The sequence below is a fragment of the Arachis stenosperma genome, chromosome 6 (assembly GCF_014773155.1).
Source record: "Arachis stenosperma cultivar V10309 chromosome 6, arast.V10309.gnm1.PFL2, whole genome shotgun sequence".
Lineage (NCBI taxonomy): Eukaryota > Viridiplantae > Streptophyta > Magnoliopsida > Fabales > Fabaceae > Arachis > Arachis stenosperma.
In genome coordinates this window covers 39,483,119-39,501,173 of record NC_080382.1, presented here as the reverse complement: position 1 = coordinate 39,501,173, position 18,055 = coordinate 39,483,119, and the positions used below count along the sequence as shown (strand labels likewise).

General features: G+C 36.3%; 1 protein-coding gene and 1 non-coding gene across 2 annotated transcripts; one reads left to right on the top strand and one right to left on the bottom strand.

The window, feature by feature from the left end:
• Window positions 1–348: 348 nt before the first annotated feature.
• On the bottom strand, window positions 349–1,300 carry LOC130933968 (uncharacterized). The gene is made up of 2 exons (XM_057863559.1): window positions 847–1,300; window positions 349–683 (listed from the first exon to the last, which is right to left on the bottom strand). Exons 1-2 carry the CDS (start codon window positions 1,298–1,300, stop codon window positions 349–351), a joined length of 789 nt encoding a protein of 262 aa, XP_057719542.1.
• Window positions 1,301–13,256: 11,956 nt separating this feature from the next.
• On the top strand, window positions 13,257–13,360 carry LOC130937720 (small nucleolar RNA R71). The gene has a single exon (XR_009068924.1). It is a non-coding gene; the product is annotated as a small nucleolar RNA R71 (small nucleolar RNA).
• The last annotated feature ends 4,695 nt before the right edge of the window (window positions 13,361–18,055 follow it).

Sequence of the window (18,055 nt, the reverse complement as noted above, 5' to 3'; positions counted from 1 at the left end):
TAAATAATTTTCATCACACCTGATAAGGATAACTAGGATGGGATTTCCAGTTCTTATACCTTGCAATGGTGTTCATGATAATTGATTTACTTTATTACCAGTTTATTTTTCTATTCCCTATTTTCAAAAACCCAAAAATATACCTTTTTCCATAACCAATAATAAATCATACTTCCCTGTAATCCTTGAGAGATGACCCGAGGTTTGAATACTTCGGTTATAAATTTTATTGGATTTTGTTACTTGTGACAACCAAACTTTTGTACGAAAAGATTCTCTATTGGTTTAAAAACTATACTTACAACGTGATTATTTTTGTGAAATTCTTTACTAGCAGAAGTCCGCTCATCAATCACTGAGATTATCACTATCATCCTCAGCATTATCTGTAGTTAAGAAATTCATGACAGAATTTTTCTTCTCATAACGAGGTTTAGAATTAGGTGGATATCTATGCTTTTTGTAGCAATTATCCGATGTGTGTCCTGTTTTACCACAGTGAATACATTGCAGTTTGTTGTGATTTTGTCCCTTGGTTGATTGATTCTTCCAAACTTTTCCCATGTTACTTAATATTATTCTTGCCATCAACATTACTTGAGATTTAACAGTAGAGTATTGCTCTCCAAGTCCTCTAAAGAATTTCGTGACTCTATCCTTTTCTCTTTGAAGCCTAACAATTCCTAGTCCACACTCACATTTCACATAGTCACATACAGGTATTGTCCTAAACTCATCAATCTCTTCCCAAAGATTTTTAAGTTTAGCAAAATAGGCAGTAACAAACATCTCCTTGTTTTAGTGCATATATTTCTTCATTCAACTTAGCTACTCTAAACCTATCACCTTGATAGTAACGATGCTTAAGATCATTCCAGAGTTTATAACCGACATTATTCCAGAGAACACTCTGATAGATGTTTGGACTAAGTGACAAATTTATCCAGGCAACTACATATATGTTGCATATTTTCCATACCTTAAAAATTGGATCAGTCTTCTTAGGTTTAATAATAGAGTCATCCACAAATTCAAATTTATTTTTAGAGTAGAGAACAATAATCATAGCTTTGCTCCATGCACTATAGTTAAAACCAGTAAGAGTCACATTAGTGATAGGTATACTTGGATTTTCAGATAGAAGTATGTAATAGGAGCTGGAGAGATCTTGATTTGGATTTGTCTTGTTGATATGGCTTTGGATCTTTGCAATTTGACTGAAGAATGCTGCAAATTGCTGTGCATCCATGGTAGGAATGCCTCCTTCAGGTCCACTTCTTTGATCTAATTTTTCCTCCATAACTACGAATTTTCAGTGATGAACTCACAACCTTTCTCTCTTGATCTCGTTGATCGAAAACTTGTTATTTCAATTCTATGAATAAAACTTGAAATGACGAAGCTCTCGTCAAACTCTATCGTGTGAGTTCAAGAAGGAAGAAGAAGAAGTGTATGAGAAAGAAAATGAAATCTGAGGATAAGGGATAAAGGAGATTGAGACGAATGATAAAAGAGGGAAAAAAATTCGAAGAATCAAAGAAGAAAATGCCTCAATTGTGAAGTTGGACTAGTCATCATTCTCAATTCACGTTAGATCATCGTAAATTTTGAGAGCAAGTAGCTCATTCTTAAATGAGTATTCTCAATGTTTCTCCATCCACACTCACCGCACCATGTTAAAATTGCATGTGGACATGGAGAAAAACATTCATGAATAGAGAAACCAAGAAGAACTTGAGCAATGAACTTGCATTAAATGAAAAGCCTCAAATTAATATAAATCTAATTACTGCTATTTATATCTACACTACTCTAACAGATTTACAAATTTAAACTAACTAATAATACACCTTACCACAGTCAATTATTTTTTATTGTAACAACTTCCTACAAAGGGGTAAATAACAACTTCTACTAATCATGCTAACAAACTAGTAAATGAATAAAATGATGGCAAGAATAATATTAAGTAACATTAACCAATAAAATGAAATGAAAAAGTAGTATTTGGATGAGGTGTGGCCACCTGAAAATGAATACTTAACATCATGTTTTAAAAAATAAAATCAATATTAATACTATATAGTAACATTAACTTTAACGATATACGGTATAAATGTTATTAAGTAATATCTATATAAGTTATTTTACAGAAATTATTTTATATATGAAAAAAATGATAATTTTCTTTAATATTAGTGTTATAGGTGCTTTGAATAAATGTGGGGTGTTAGAAATCATAGTTTCAACACGCAAACTATAAATGGTAAATCCTAAACTATAAAACCTAAATCATAAACCATAAATCATAAACCTTAAACCTTAACCATAAATCCTAAACTCTAAATCCTAAATTAAACTTTTAATTCTAAATTCTAAATCCTATACCATAAAACCTAAATTCTAAATTCTAAAATCATAAACTTTTAAACCCTAAACTCTAAATACTAAATTCTTAACCCTAAATGGTGAACCCTAAATCATAACTTCTAAATTTTAAACACTAGAATTTTTTAATATACGTAATAAAGAATAAAAAATTTATAATTGCCATTACTTAATCAATTAACTTAGTCCATTGAAGTTTATAAGGATGAATTCATTTACTTCACTTTAGTATTTACTAATAAATAAAACAAATTGTTACAAGACATTTACTGTGATAATTTGTTCTTAAACATAAATTAGAGTAAAAAGCGTTAGTTTGAAATAAGGAATTTTCACATCTTGTACATTTATATAAGGCAAAATATCGAAATAAACTAAAGCTATGTCAAAATGATGTGAATCACCCAAAGTCAAAATCATTATGTGCATGTTTTTAATAGACATTTTTAAATAAATTGATACAACAGCTATATTTGATTTAGCAATGTTAGCATTAAATCTAATCAGCCTGATTCGAGTTAGCAGATATACATGTAGATCGAAAGGGATTGATTTGATTTATGCGTAATTGTTTAGACCTCCTAATAAATTGAATGAGCTCAATTCGATTTACGCAATACTACTAGTAACCAAGTAAATCAATTGTATGTCTAAGTCGATTTACATGCACGTAATCTAATGAATAAATTGACCTATTCCAATTCGATTTATTATGTGTTCACCAAGATATATAAATAGATGTATATTAATTCGATTTACTACGGTGTAAACATAAATGAAGAGTACATTTAATAGTACCCATAATAAATATAATAAAGAGTACATTTAATTATAGATAAAAACAATAATTATAAATATTTTCTATAAATTATTAAAAAATCTCATTATAAGTTATAAATAATTAGTAATAATTATGTTGAGCTTTTAGCATCCTTAAAAAAATACTAAGGGTTAATTCTTTTTAATAATATTAGTTAATATTTTGTGCTAATAAATTATTTTTATATTATTAAAATTTATATTTTAAAATTTATAATTCAGAATTTAATCTTTAATATTTGAAATTAATAAAATATTTGTCAAAAATATAATATTTTATATGTTAGTTAGCGTTTAATCCATTGACCACGATAATATCCAGTTTATTGATTGATTTTTATATAAAAATATTTTTGTTTTATTTAGGGTTTAATTTTGGTTAAACATTAATTATTAAGTAACTATATTATTATTGGTTGAAATTAAATTTTTTATTAAATAATTTAATAATTATTACATAATGTACAAAATATATGATGAGAATATGAGAAATTGAGTGTCGTCTTTTTTATAAAAAATATCATTTATCGTATATAAGTTATGATAGAAATATTTGATTTTTATTATTGATTAAAAGATAATAAACTTAATTGCGATGATTAATATAATTTATTATTATTATAGTTATTATTATACATTTAATGTATACATAAGCCATGTAAAAAGCACATTATTACTTATCAATATATCAATATTCATAAAAAAAATATATATTATTTTAATATTAAATATTTTAATGTTATAATAAGCTTTTTATTTACTTTGATATGTTTATAAAATTTTTGAATATTTTATATGTAAAACTATTTATCATAATTTTTTTTCATAGAAATAAGTTCTGGTTTTGTAATGGCGGTACCCGCAAAATACTATGTACCAATATAGCGAACCTTAAACAATGACGTGTGGTTATAACCTTCTGGTTAATCAATCTGTCGTAGCCGCGATCATGTCAATTCAGTTGCAGTTGTCATTTGCGACCGTCACAATGACTTATCAACTCCACTTCAAAAGATCATGCCACTAACCTGAAGTTTAAACTCTGGCCCAGATTATCTGTAATTTTTTAAAGTTAAAGAATTCCATTCTTCTTTTAGGCTATGTTTGTTTGAAGGGAAAATGGAAGGAAAGAAAGGGAGGAAAGAAAATGGGAAAGAAAATGATTATTTTCTATTGTTTGATTGAAGAGAGAAATTAGAGAGGAAAGAAAAGGGATGGAAAGAAATTGGTGGGACTCATCAATTTTTTTTCTCTTCAATAGAAATAGAGAGAAAACTAATTTTTCTCTCTTTACTTCCAATACTGCCCTTTCACTTTTTTCAATATATTTTATAATATAAGGGTAAAATTGTCTTTTTATAACTTTTTTTCCTTCTTATTTTCCTTCCATCCAAACACATCTAACAAAAATAAAAATCCACTCAATTTCTTTCCTTTCCTTTCTATTTCATTCCTCTCTATTTCTTTTCTTCCAACCTATGATGCGCGGACACGGGACACGACACAATACGGGATATGCTGACACGCGAATTTTAAAATCTCTTAAGACATGGGAACACGCATACATATAAAATATAAAGTATTTTTTGGATAAATCGTAATGATATTTTGATATTTTATTGATATTAAAATATAAATTTTTTAAAAAATATTTTTAATGTCTTATTTTAATTATATCAAGTATTTAAAATATTTTTTTGTTCTAATAAATAATAATATATATTATATCTAAATTTATTTCAAGAATATATATTAAGAATAAGACTGGACACACTGACATGAGATGGTATTTAGGTGTGTCCAAGCGTGTCCGAAAAATTTTTTTATTTTTTATTAAGACACCGTTTGACACAGTAGACATGCGTGTTGGATGAGTGTCGGTAAGTATCGTGTCCAAAATATGTCCGACATGCAGAGACGGCAACTCAGCGAAGTGTTCGTGCTTCATAGCTTCCAACCAAACATATTCTTAGTGATAACGTAAGTAAATAAGAGTAATTCGTCTACACTATTTCATTTCATAAGTGATGCCTTTGGAGTCTCCAAAGAAATAATCCCTCCATCTCCGTTACACGTCATGGTTGCTACACATGCATGCCAACAACTTTGTTTATATTTAAAGATCATGCAAAAGTCTACATTTTCAAAGATTTGCCGAGCCTTATGTGAAGTACGACAACTACCGCGAGAACTATACCTGTGAAAGTTTAGGCATTGTTACCATACAACTCCGAAAGATGAAACAAGTACCCATATCTATTTCATCTGCCTGGCTTTTTTATTATAATTCATCGTGCGAATATTAACTACTAAATAGACACCACATGAAAAAAAGCTAGTTACTTAATCAGATTGTTTATTCCGACACCCTGTTTTTACCATTGTGGGGGCATACTTCAAGTGAAAGACTTCACCTTCATTCTTATTTTAAGTCTCTTAGTTATGTCTTCATTTAATATACTTGAAGTATTTGGTGCGAAAATGCCTATCAAATCCGTCTCTGAAATTCTTTTTCTCGAAGAAACATTAAATGGTTCAACTGATCTCCAAAAAGTTAGGTAATTGGTGCGCGAAATTGTGATCACTACACAACTTTGCACAACTAACCAGCAAGTGCACTGGGTCGTCCAAGTAATACCTTACGTGAGTAAGGATCAATCCCACGGAGATTGTTGGTATGAAGCAAGCTATGGTCACCTTGTAAATCTCAGTCAGGCAGACTCAAATGGGTATAGATGATGAATAAAACATAAAGATAAAGATAGAGATACTTATGTATATCATTGGTGAGAGCTTCAGATAAGCGAATGGAGATGCTTTGTCCCTTCCGTCTATCTGCTTTCCTACTGTCTTCATCCAATCCTTCTTACTCCTTTCCATGGCAAGCTTATGCAAGGGTTTCACCGTTGTCAGTGGCTACCTCCCATCCTCTCATTGGAAATGTTCAACGCACCCTGTCACGGCACGGCTATCCATCTGTCGGTTCTCAATCAGGCCGGAATAGAATCCAGTGATTCTTTTGCGTCTGTCACTAACGCCCCGCCTTCAGGAGTTTGAAGCACGTCACAGTCATTCAATCATTGAATCCTACTCAGAATACCACAGACAAGGTTAGACCTTCCGGATTCTCTTGAATGCCGCCATCAGTTCTTGCCTATACCACGAAGACTCTGATCTCACGGAATGGCTGGCTCGTTTGTCAGGCGAGCACTCGGTTGTCAGGCGATCAACCATGCATCGTGTATCAGGAATCCAAGAGATAAACACTAGAGCCTCGTATGCTTGTAGAACAAGAGTGGTTGTCAGTCACTTTGTTCATGAGTGAGAATGATGATGAGTGTCACGGATCATCACATTCATCAAGTTGAAGAACAAGTGATATCTTGGACAAAGAACAAGCGGAATTGAATAGAAGAACAATAGTAATTGCATTAATACTCGAGGTACAGCAGAGCTCCACACCTTAATCTATGGTGTGTAGAAACTCCACCGTTGAAAATACATAAGAACAAGGTCTAGGCATGGCCGTGAGGCCAGCCTCCCAATAATCTAAGAACAAGATGTCCAAAGATGATCTAGAGATCTAAAGTGATCAAAAGATTGAAATACAATAGTAAAAGGTCCTACTTATAGGAAACTAGTAGCTTAAGAATTACAAAGATGAATAACTGACATAAAAATCCACTTCCGGGCCCACTTGGTGTGTGCTTGGGCTGAGCAATGAAGCATTTTTCGTGTAGAGACTCTTCTTGGAGTTAAACGCCAGCTTTTATGCCAGTTTGGGCGTTTAACTCCCATTTTGGTACCAGTTCCGGCGTTTAACGCTGGGAATTCTGAGGGTGACTTTGAACGCCGGTTTGGGCCATCAAATCTTGGGCAAAGTATGGACTATCATATATTGCTGGAAAGCTCAGGATGTCTACTTTCCAACGCCATTGAGAGCGCGCCAATTGGGTTTCTGTAGCTCCAGAAAATCCACTTCGAGTGCAGGGAGGTCAGAATCCAACAGCATCTGCAGTTCTTTTCAGTCTCTGGATCAGATTTTTGCTCAGGTCCCTCAATTTCAGCCAGAAAATACCTGAAATCACAGAAAAACACACAAACTCATAGTAAAGTCCAGAAAAGTGAATTTTAACTAAAAACTAATAAAAATATACTAAAAACTAACTAAATCATACTAAAAACATACTAAAAACAATGCCAAAAAGCGTACAAATTATCCGCTCATCACAACACCAAACTTAAATTGTTGCTTATCCCCAAGCAACTGAAAATCAAATAAGATAAAAAGAAGAGAATATGCAATGAACTCCAAAAACATCTATGAAGATCAGTATTAATTAGATGAGCGGAGCTTTTAGCTTTTTGCCTCTGAATAGTTTTGGCATCTCACTCTATCCTTTGAAATTCAGAATGATTGGCTTCTTTAGGAACTCAGAATCCAGATAGTGTCATTGATTCTCCTAGTTAAGTATGATGATTCTTGAACACAGCTACTTATTGTGTCTTGGCCGTGGCCCAAAGCACTCTGTCTTCCAGTATTACCACCGGATACATACATGCCAGAGACACATAATTGGGTGAACCTTTTCAGATTGTGACTCAGCTTTGCTACAGTCCCCAATTAGAGGTGTCCAGGGTTCTTAAGCACACTCTTTTTGCCTTGGATCACAACTTTATTTCTTCCTTTTTTCTTTTTCTCTTTTTTTTTCGTTTTTTGTATTCACTGCTTTTTCTTGCTTCAAGAATCATTTTTATGATTTTTCAGATCCTCAGTAACATGTCTCCTTTTTCATCATTCTTTCAAGAGCCAACATTCATGAACCACAAATTCAAAAGATATATGCACTGTTTAAGCATACATTCAGAAAACAAAAGTGTTGCCACCACATCAAAATAATTAAACTGTTATAAAATTCAAAATTCATGCAATTCTTTTCTTTTTCAATTAAGAACATTTGTTTATTTAAGAAAGGTGATGGATTCATAGGACATTCATAACTTTAAGGCATAGACACTAATGATCATAAGACACAAACATGGACAAACATAAAGCATAATTTTCGAAAAACAGAAAAATAAAGAACAAGGAGATTAAAGAACGGGTCCACCTTAGTGATGGCGGCTTGTTCTTCCTCTTGAAGGCCTTATGGAGTGCTTGAGCTCCTCAATGTCTCTTCCTTGTCTTTGTTGCTCCTCTCTCATGATTCTTTGATCTTCTCTAATTTCATGGAGGAGGATGGAATGTTCTTGGTGCTCCACCCTTAGTTGTCCCATGTTGGAGCTTAATTCTCCTAGGGAGGTGTTTAATTTGCTCCCAATAGTCTTGTGGAGGAAAGTGCATCCCTTGAGGCATCTCAGGGATCTCATGATGAGTAGGGTCTCTTGTTTGCTCCATCCTTTTCTTAGTGATGGGCTTGAGGTCATGCCTTCTCAGTTGAACCGGCTTTCCTCTTGAATCTCTCTTCCATTGAGCGCCCTCTTCACAAATGTCTGTGAGGACTTGGTCCAACCTTTGATCAAAGTTGACCCTTTTTGAGTTTGAAAGGGACCTCATGGATCACCTTCTTCAAGGCCACAACTTCATAGAAGTGGTCTTGATGCACCCTTGAGATGAATCTCTCCATCTCCCATGAGTCGGAGGTGGAAGCTTTTGCCTTCCCTTTCCTCTTTCTAGAGGTTTCTCCGGTCTTGGATGCCATAAATGGTTATGGAAAAACAAAAATCAATGCTTTTACCACACCAAACTTAAAAGGTTTGCTCGTCCTCGAGCAAAAGAAGAAAGAAGAGAGTAGAAGAAGAAGAAATGAGGAAGAAGGGTATGGCTTTGTGTTCGGCCAAAGAGGGGGAGAAGTGGTGTTTAGGTTGTGTGAAAATGAAGGGGTGAAGAAGGGTTTATATAGGAGAGGGAGGCTCATGGTTCGGTCATGTATGGGTGGGTTTGGGAGGGAAAGTGGTTTGAATTTGAAGGGTGAGGTAGGTGGGGTTTTATGAAGGATGGATGTGAGTGGTGAAGAGAAAGATGGGATTTGATAGGTGAAGGGTTTTTGGGGAAGAGGTATTGAGGTGATAGGTGAATAGGTGAAGAAGAAGAGAGAGTGATGGGGTTGGTGGGGATCCTGTGGGGTCCACAGATCCTGTGGTGTCAAGGAAAAGTCATCCCTGCACCAAATGGCATGCAAAAACACGTTTTGTGCCAAATCTGGCGTTAAACGCCGGGCTGGTGCCCATTTCTGGCGTTTAACGCCAAGTTCTTGCCCTTTCCTGGCGTTTAACGCCATTCTGGTGCCCCTTTCTGGCGTTAAACGCCCAGAATGGTGCCAGACTGGGCGTTAAACGCCCAACTGCTAGCCTTACTGGCGTTTAAACGCCAGTAGGTTCTTCCTCCAGGGTGTGCTATTTTTCTTCCTGTTTTTCATTCTGTTTTTACTTTTTCAATTGATTTTGTGACTTCTTATGATCATCAACCTACAAAAAACATAAAATAACAAAAGAAAATAGATAAAATATAACATTGGGTTGCCTCCCAACAAGCGCTTCTTTAATGTCAGTAGCTTGACAGATGGCTCTCATGGAGCCTCATATTTTCTCAGAGCAATGTTGGAACCTCCCAACACCAAACTTAGAGTTTGAATGTGGGGGTTCAACACCAAACTTAGAGTTTGGTTGTGGCCTCCCAACACCAAACTTAGAGTTTGACTATGGGGGCTCTGCTTGACTCTGATTTGAGAGAAGCTCTTCATGCTTTCTCTCCATGGTGACAGAGGGATATCCTTGAGCCTTAAACACAAAGGATTCTTCATTCACTTGAATGATCAGTTTACCTCTATCAACATCAATCACAGCCTTTGCTGTGGCTAGGAAGGGTCTGCCAAGGATGATGGTTTCATCCATGCACTTCCCAGTCTCTAGGACTATGAAATCAGTAGGGATGTAAAGGTCTTCAATCTTCACCAAGACATCCTCTACAAGTCCATAAGCTTGTTTTCTTGAGTTGTCTGCCATCTCTAGTGAGATTCTTGCAGCTTGTACCTCAAAGATCCCTAGCTTCTCCATTACAGAGAGAGGCATGAGGTTTACACTTGACCCTAAGTCACACAGAGCCTTCTTGAAGGTCATGGTGCCTATGGTGCAAGGTATGGAAAACTTCCCAGGATCTTGTCTCTTTTGAGGTAATTTCTGCCTAGACAAGTCATCCAGTTCTTTGGTGAGCAAAGGAGGTTCATCCCCCCAAGTCTCATTTCCAAATAACTTGTCATTTAGCTTCATGATTGCTCCAAGGTATTTAGCAACTTGCTCTTCAGTGACATACTCATCCTCTTCAGAGGAAGAATACTCATCAGAGCTCATGAAAGGCAGAAGTAAGTCCAATGGAATCTCTATGGTCTCATTTTGAGCCTCAGATTCCCATGGTTCCTCATTGGGGAACTCAGTGGAGGCCAGTGCACGCCCATTGAGGTCTTCCTCAGTGGCGTTCACTTCCTCTCCTTCCTCTCCAAATTCGGCCATGTTGATAGCCTTGCACTCTCCTTTTGGATTTTCTTCTGTATTGCTTGGGAGAGTGATGAGCGGATAATTTATACGCTTTTTGGCATTATTTTTATATAGTTTTTAGTAAGTTTGAGCTATTTTTAGGGATGTTTTCATTAGTTTTTATGTTAAATTCACATTTCTGGACTTTACTATGAGTTTGTGTGTTTTTCTGTGATTTCAGGTAAATTCTGACTGAAATTGAGGGATTTGAGCAAAACTCTGAAAAAGGCTGACAAAAGGACTGCTGATGCTGTTGGATTCTGACCTCCCTGCACTCGAAATGGATTTTCTGGAGCTACAGAACTCCAAATGGCGCGCTTTCAACGGCGTTGGAAAGTAGACATCCAGGGCTTTCCAGCAATATATAATAGTCCATACTTTATTCGAAGAATGACGACGCAACTTGGCGTTGAACGCCAAGTACACGCTCCTTTCTGGAGTTAAACGCCAGAAAAACGTCATAATCCGGAGTTGAACGCCCAAAGCACATCATAACTCGAAATTCAACTCCAAGAGAAGCCTCAGCTCGTGGATAGATCAAGCTTAGCCCAAGCACACACCAAGTGGGCCCCGGAAGTGGATTTATGCATCAATTACTTACTCATGTAAACCCTAGTAGCTAGTCTAGTATATATAGGACACTTATCTATTGTATTAGACATCTTTTGACCACTCTAAACTCTTTATTCATTCGGTCACTTGATCATGGAGAGGGCTGGCCATTCGGCCATGCCTGAACCTTCTTTTACTTATGTATTTTTAACGGTGGAGTTTCTGCACACCATAGATTAAGGGTGTGGAGCTCTGCTGTACCTCAAAGATTAATGAAGTTCTATTTTCTTTTATTCAATTCCTCTTTTATTCTTATTCCAAGATATTCATTCGTACCCAAGAACATGATGAATGTGATGAGCTAATAACTCTCATCATCATTCTCACTTATGAGCGCGCGTGATTGACAACCACTTACGTTCTACATGCAACACAAGCTTGAATGTGTATCTCTTAGATTCCCCAACAGAATCTTCGTGGTATAAGCTAGATGGATGGCGGCATTCATCTGGATCCGGAAAGTCCAACCTTGTCTGTGGTGTTCCGAGTAGGATCCTGGGAATCCGGAAAGTCTCACCTTGTCTGTGGTGTTCCGAGTAGGATTCCGTTCATGAATGACTGTGACGTGCTTCAAACTTTAACCTGCTGGGCGTTAGTGACAAACGCAAAAGAGGGATTCTATTCCAGTAGGAGCGGGAACCAACCGGTGATTGGCCGTACTGTGACAGAGTGCGTGCATTAGCTTTCACTGCGAGGATGGGATGTAGCTATCAACCATGGGTGATGCCTCCAGACTGGTTAGCTGTGCGAGTGACAGCCGTACAGGTTATTTCCCCGAGAGGAATGAAAGTAGCCACAGCTGATAGTGAACTCCTATACAAAGCTTGCCATGGAAAGGAGTAAACTCAGGATTGAATTGAAGCAATAGGAGAGCAGGCGTCCGAGAGCTCTACAGCATCTTCATTCCGCTTATCTGAAATTCCTACCAATGAATCTACATAAGTATTTCTATCCTTTTTATTTTCTTTTTATTATTAATTTTCGAAACCCATAACTATTTAATCTGCCCATCTGACAAATACAAGGTCACCATAGCTTGCTTCATACCAACAATCTCTGTGGATTCGACCCTTACTCACGTAAGGTTATTACTTGGACGACCCAGTACACTTGCTGGTTAGTTGAACGGAGTTGTGAATTCCAATAAAGAAAACCTCACACAAATAACAAGTGATCACAATTTCGTCCACCAGAGAGTACTAGGAGGGAGTTCAGTAACTTTCTTGCTCAGCTGTCCCACTTGTGCCTCCAAATTCCTAATGGAGGACCTTGTTTCAGTCATGAAACTTTGAGTGGTTTTGATTAGATCAGAGACCATGGTTGCTAAGTCAGAGGTGTTCTGCTTAGAACTCTCTGTCTGTTGCTGAGAAGATGATGGAAAAGGCTTGCCATTGCTAAACTTGTTTCTTTCACCATTATTATTGAAACCTTGTTGAGGTCTCTCTTGATTCTTCCATGAGAAATTTGGGTGATTTCTCCATGAAGAATTATAGGTGTTTCCATAGGGTTCTCCTAGGTAATTCACCTCTTCCATTGAAGGGTTCTCAGGATCATAAGCTTCTTCTTCAGATGAAGCATCCTTAGTACTGCTTGGTGCATTTTGCATTCCAGACAGACTTTGAGAAATCAAATTGACTTGTTGAGTCAATATCTTGTTCTGAGCCAGAATGGCATTCAGAGTATCAATCTCAAGAACTCCTTTCTTCTGACTTGTCCCATTGTTCACAGGATTCCTTTCAGAAGTGTACATGAATTGGTTATTTGCAACCATTTCAATTAGCTCTTGAGCTTCTGTAGGCGTCTTCTTCAGATGAAGAGATCCTCCAGCAGAGCTATTCAAAGACATCTTGGATAGTTCAGAGAGACCATCATAAAAAATACCTATGATGCTCCATTCAGAAAGCATGTCAGATGGACATTTTCTGATCAATTGTTTGTATCTTTCCCAAGCTTCATAGAGGGATTCTCCATCCTTCTGTCTGAAGGTTTGGACTTCCACTCTAAGCTTACTCAATTTTTGAGGTGGAAAGAACTTTGCCAAGAAGGCATTGACTAGCTTTTCCCATGAGTCCGGGCTTTCTTTAGGTTGTGAGTCCAACCATGTCCTAGCTCTGTCTCTTACAGCAAAAGGGAATAGCATAAGTCTGTAGACCTCAGGGTCAACCCCATTAGTCTTGACAGTGTCACAGATTTGCAAGAATTCAGCTAAGAACTGATGAGGATCTTCCAATGGAAGTCCATGGAACTTGCAATTCTGTTGCATTAGAGAAACTAATTGAGGCTTAAGCTCAAAGTTGTTTGCTCCAATGGCAGGGATAGAGATGCTTCTCCCATAGAAGTCGGGAGTAGGTGCAGTAAAGTCACCCAGCACCTTCCTTGCATTGTTGTTGTTTTCGGCTGCCATGTGTTCTTCTTCTTTGAAGAATTCGGTTAGGTCCTCTACAGAGAATTGTGCCTTAGCTTCTCTTAGCTTTCGCTTCAAGGTCCTTTCAGGTTCAGAGTCAGCTTCAACAAGAATGCTTTTGTCTTTGTTCCTGCTCATATGAAAAAGAAGAGAACAAGAAAATATGGAATCCTCTATGTCACAGTATAGAGATTCCTTGAAGTGTCAGAGGAACAGAAAAATAGAAGGAAGAAGTAGAGAATTCGAACTTAATTAGATAGAGTTCGAATTGTGCATTGAGAAGGAGTGGTACTCCATAAATAGAAGGATGTGGGAAGAGAGGAAGAAATTTTCGAAAATCAAGTGAAATATTTTGAAAACATTTTTGAAAAACCTTAAATGATTTTCGAAAATCAAGAGTGGAAAAGAAATCAAATAATTTTTGAAAAAGATTTTTGAAATTAGAAATCAAAAAGATATGATTAAAAAAACTGTTTTGAAAAAGATGTGATTAAAAAGATATGATAAAAAAAAATTATGCTTTTAAAAAGATATGATTGAAAAGATATGATTTGAAAACAATTTTAAAAAGATTTGAGTTTAAAAATTAATGACTTGCCTAACAAGAAAAGATATGATTCAAACATTAAACCTTTCTCAACAGAAAAGGCAACATATTTAAAATGTTCAATCAAATCATTAATTGTTAGTAAGTATCTTTGAAAAAGGAAAGAAATTGATTTTGAAAACATTTGATTGAAAAGATATGATTTGAAAAAGATTTGATTTTGAAAAACTTTGAAAACTTGAAAAAAAATTGATTTTGAAAACAAAATCCTCCCCCTTGTGCCATCCTGGCGTTAAACGCCCAGAATGGTGCACATTCTGGCGTTTAACGCCCAATGCACTATCTTTTTGGGCGCTAAACGCCCAACCAGGCACCCTGGCTGGTGTTTAAACGCCTGTCTGTCCTTCTTCACTGGGCGTTTTGAACGCCCAGCTTTTTCTGTGTAATTCCTCTGCTGCATGTTCTGAATCTTCAGTTCCCTGTACTATTGACTTGAAAATAGAACCAAGATCAAATAAACAATGCATGCAAGACTCCAAACTTAAAATTAGACACTAGACTCAAACAAGAAACATAAAATATTTTTGGTTTTTATGGTTTTGTAATTTTTTTGTGCTTTTTCGAAAATTATATGAAAATAGAAAATAAAGGTTTCAAAATTCTCAATTTGAATTCTAGGAATCATTGCAATGTTAGTCTAAGACTCCGGTCCAGGAATTAGACATGGCTTCACAGCCAGCCAAGCTTTCAAAGAAAGCTTCGGTCCAAAACACTAGACATGGCCAATGGCCAGCCAAGCCTTAGCAGATCATTGCTCCAATAGCAAGATTGATAGGAATCAACAAGCTCTTGTGATGATAGGTTGAAACCTCGGTCCAATTAGATTAGACATGGCTTCTCAGCCAGCCAGACTTCAACAGATCATCATGAAACACTAGAATTTATTCTCAAGAACTCTGAAAAAAAATACCTAATCTAAGCAACAAGATGAACCGTCAGTTGTCCATACTCAAAACAATCCCCGGCAACGGCGCCAAAAACTTGGTGCGCGAAATTGTGATCACTACACAACTTTGCACAACTAACCAGCAAGTGCACTGGGTCGTCCAAGTAATACCTTACGTGAGTAAGGGTCGATCCCACGGAGATTGTTGGTATGAAGCAAGCTATGGTCACCTTGTAAATCTCAGTCAGGCAGACTCAAATGGGTATAGATGATGAATAAAACATAAAGATAAAGATAGAGATACTTATGTATATCATTGGTGAGAGCTTCAGATAAGCGAATGGAGATGCTTTGTCCCTTCCGTCTCTCTGCTTTCCTACTGTCTTCATCCAATCCTTCTTACTCCTTTCCATGGCAAGCTTATGCAAGGGTTTCACCGTTGTCAGTGGCTACCTCCCATCCTCTCATTGGAAATGTTCAACGCACCCTGTCACGGCACGGCTATCCATCTGTCGGTTCTCAATCAGGCCGGAATAGAATCCAGTGATTCTTTTGCGTCTGTCACTAACGCCCCGCCTTCAGGAGTTTGAAGCACGTCACAGTCATGCAATCATTGAATCCTACTCAGAATACCACAGACAAGGTTAGACCTTCCGGATTCTCTTGAATGCCGCCATCAGTTCTTGCCTATACCACGAAGACTCTGATCTCACGGAATGGCTGGCTCGTTTGTCAGGCGAGCACTCGGTTGTCAGGCGATCAACCATGCATCGTGTATCAGGAATCCAAGAGATAAACACTAGAGCCTCGTATGCTTGTAGAACAAGAGTGGTTGTCAGTCACTTTGTTCATGAGTGAGAATGATGATGAGTGTCACGGATCATCACATTCATCAAGTTGAAGAACAAGTGATATCTTGGACAAAGAACAAGCGGAATTGAATAGAAGAACAATAGTAATTGCATTAATACTCGAGGTACAGCAGAGCTCCACACCTTAATCTATGGTGTGTAGAAACTCCACCGTTGAAAATACATAAGAACAAGGTCTAGGCATGGCCGTGAGGCCAGCCTCCCAATAATCTAAGAACAAGATGTCCAAAGATGATCTAGAGATCTAAAGTGATCAAAAGATTGAAATACAATAGTAAAAGGTCCTACTTATAGGAAACTAGTAGCTTAAGAATTACAAAGATGAATAAATGACATAAAAATCCACTTCCGGGCCCACTTGGTGTGTGCTTGGGCTGAGCAATGAAGCATTTTTCGTGTAGAGACTCTTCTTGGAGTTAAACGCCAGCTTTTATGCCAGTTTGGGCGTTTAACTCCCATTTTGGTACCAGTTCCGGCGTTTAACGCTGGGAATTCTGAGGGTGACTTTGAACGCCAGTTTGGGCCATCAAATCTTGGGCAAAGTATGGACTATCATATATTGCTGGAAAGCCCAGGATGTCTACTTTCCAACGCCGTTGAGAGCGCGCCAATTGGGCTTCTGTAGCTCCAGAAAATCCACTTCGAGTGCAGGGAGGTCAGAATCCAACAGCATCTGCAGTCCTTTTCAGTCTCTGGATCAGATTTTTGCTCAGGTCCCTCAATTTCAGCCAGAAAATACCTGAAATCACAGAAAAACACACAAACTCATAGTAAAGTCCAGAAAAGTGAATTTTAACTAAAAACTAATAAAAATATACTAAAAACTAACTAAATCATACTAAAAACATACTAAAAATAATGCCAAAAAGCGTACAAATTATCCGCTCATCAGTAATGTTATGTGCATTTTTTCATTGTATAGGAGTGTAGCTATTAATTGTAGTTAAACCATATTTATTTCTGTGTTTCTGTTCATATCTTCCAATTAATATGACAAATTTCTATACGTATGTGGCTAAAGACTCAACTATATAAATACCTGAAACCACTTCCAAAAGATAAGTTAATGAAGTTCTTGTATATTTTTTAGTATACGAATGAAATATGTCTACGATTAAAAAAATTTTATGTTTAAATATAAAAAATACTTGACAGGTTTTGCACAAATTAATGTCTGCAAATATGTAAATATTTTTTATTTCATGACAAATAAATAATAAACCAATAGTATATTTATAGTGAAAAATTTAGATAAAAAAGCATGCGATCTTAAGTTTAAAATTCACCCTAGTCAAGGTGACATGTTTTTCTATTTGTCATATGTCATTTTTATTTCAGATTATTTAGTAAGCAACATATATATGTATAAGTTACTATATTTTAATTTCATCTGATTTCATTGATTGTCTTTTATATTAATATTTTGGTTGAGTCAAATAATTCTAGAATCATTCTGCGTATTATTGAACAAACTAAAGAGAGTACATGTTTTTTTTTTGTATTAAAAGGGAGTACATGTTATTAGTAATATTTGTAAACTTTTTTGAACAAGCAAAAAACAATAAAATAATAATGAAACTAAGCTTTGGCTCGCATAAATTTGTTTATCTATGTCCAGAAAAAGAAGTAAGTCTTAAAAACCTATGGACATTACTCAAGGTTTTTTTTAGGTATAAACATTACTCTATTTTACATGGGAAAATTGGATGCGGGATGTTGGCGGGCGCAATGGCGTAAGGCAAGTTGGGTTGTTGGGCCCAAACACACTCAAAAAAAAAATAATTCTAAATACAGCTAATTAAAAACTTATCACTTCTCAATTACTTGGCCCTACAAAGTTAATCTAACAATAAGCGTAGTAAGGCCTGAATCTGTGAAACGGCCCGTTACATGAGTGAGAGTCCAGCGAGCCGAACAAACACAACGGCAGTGTC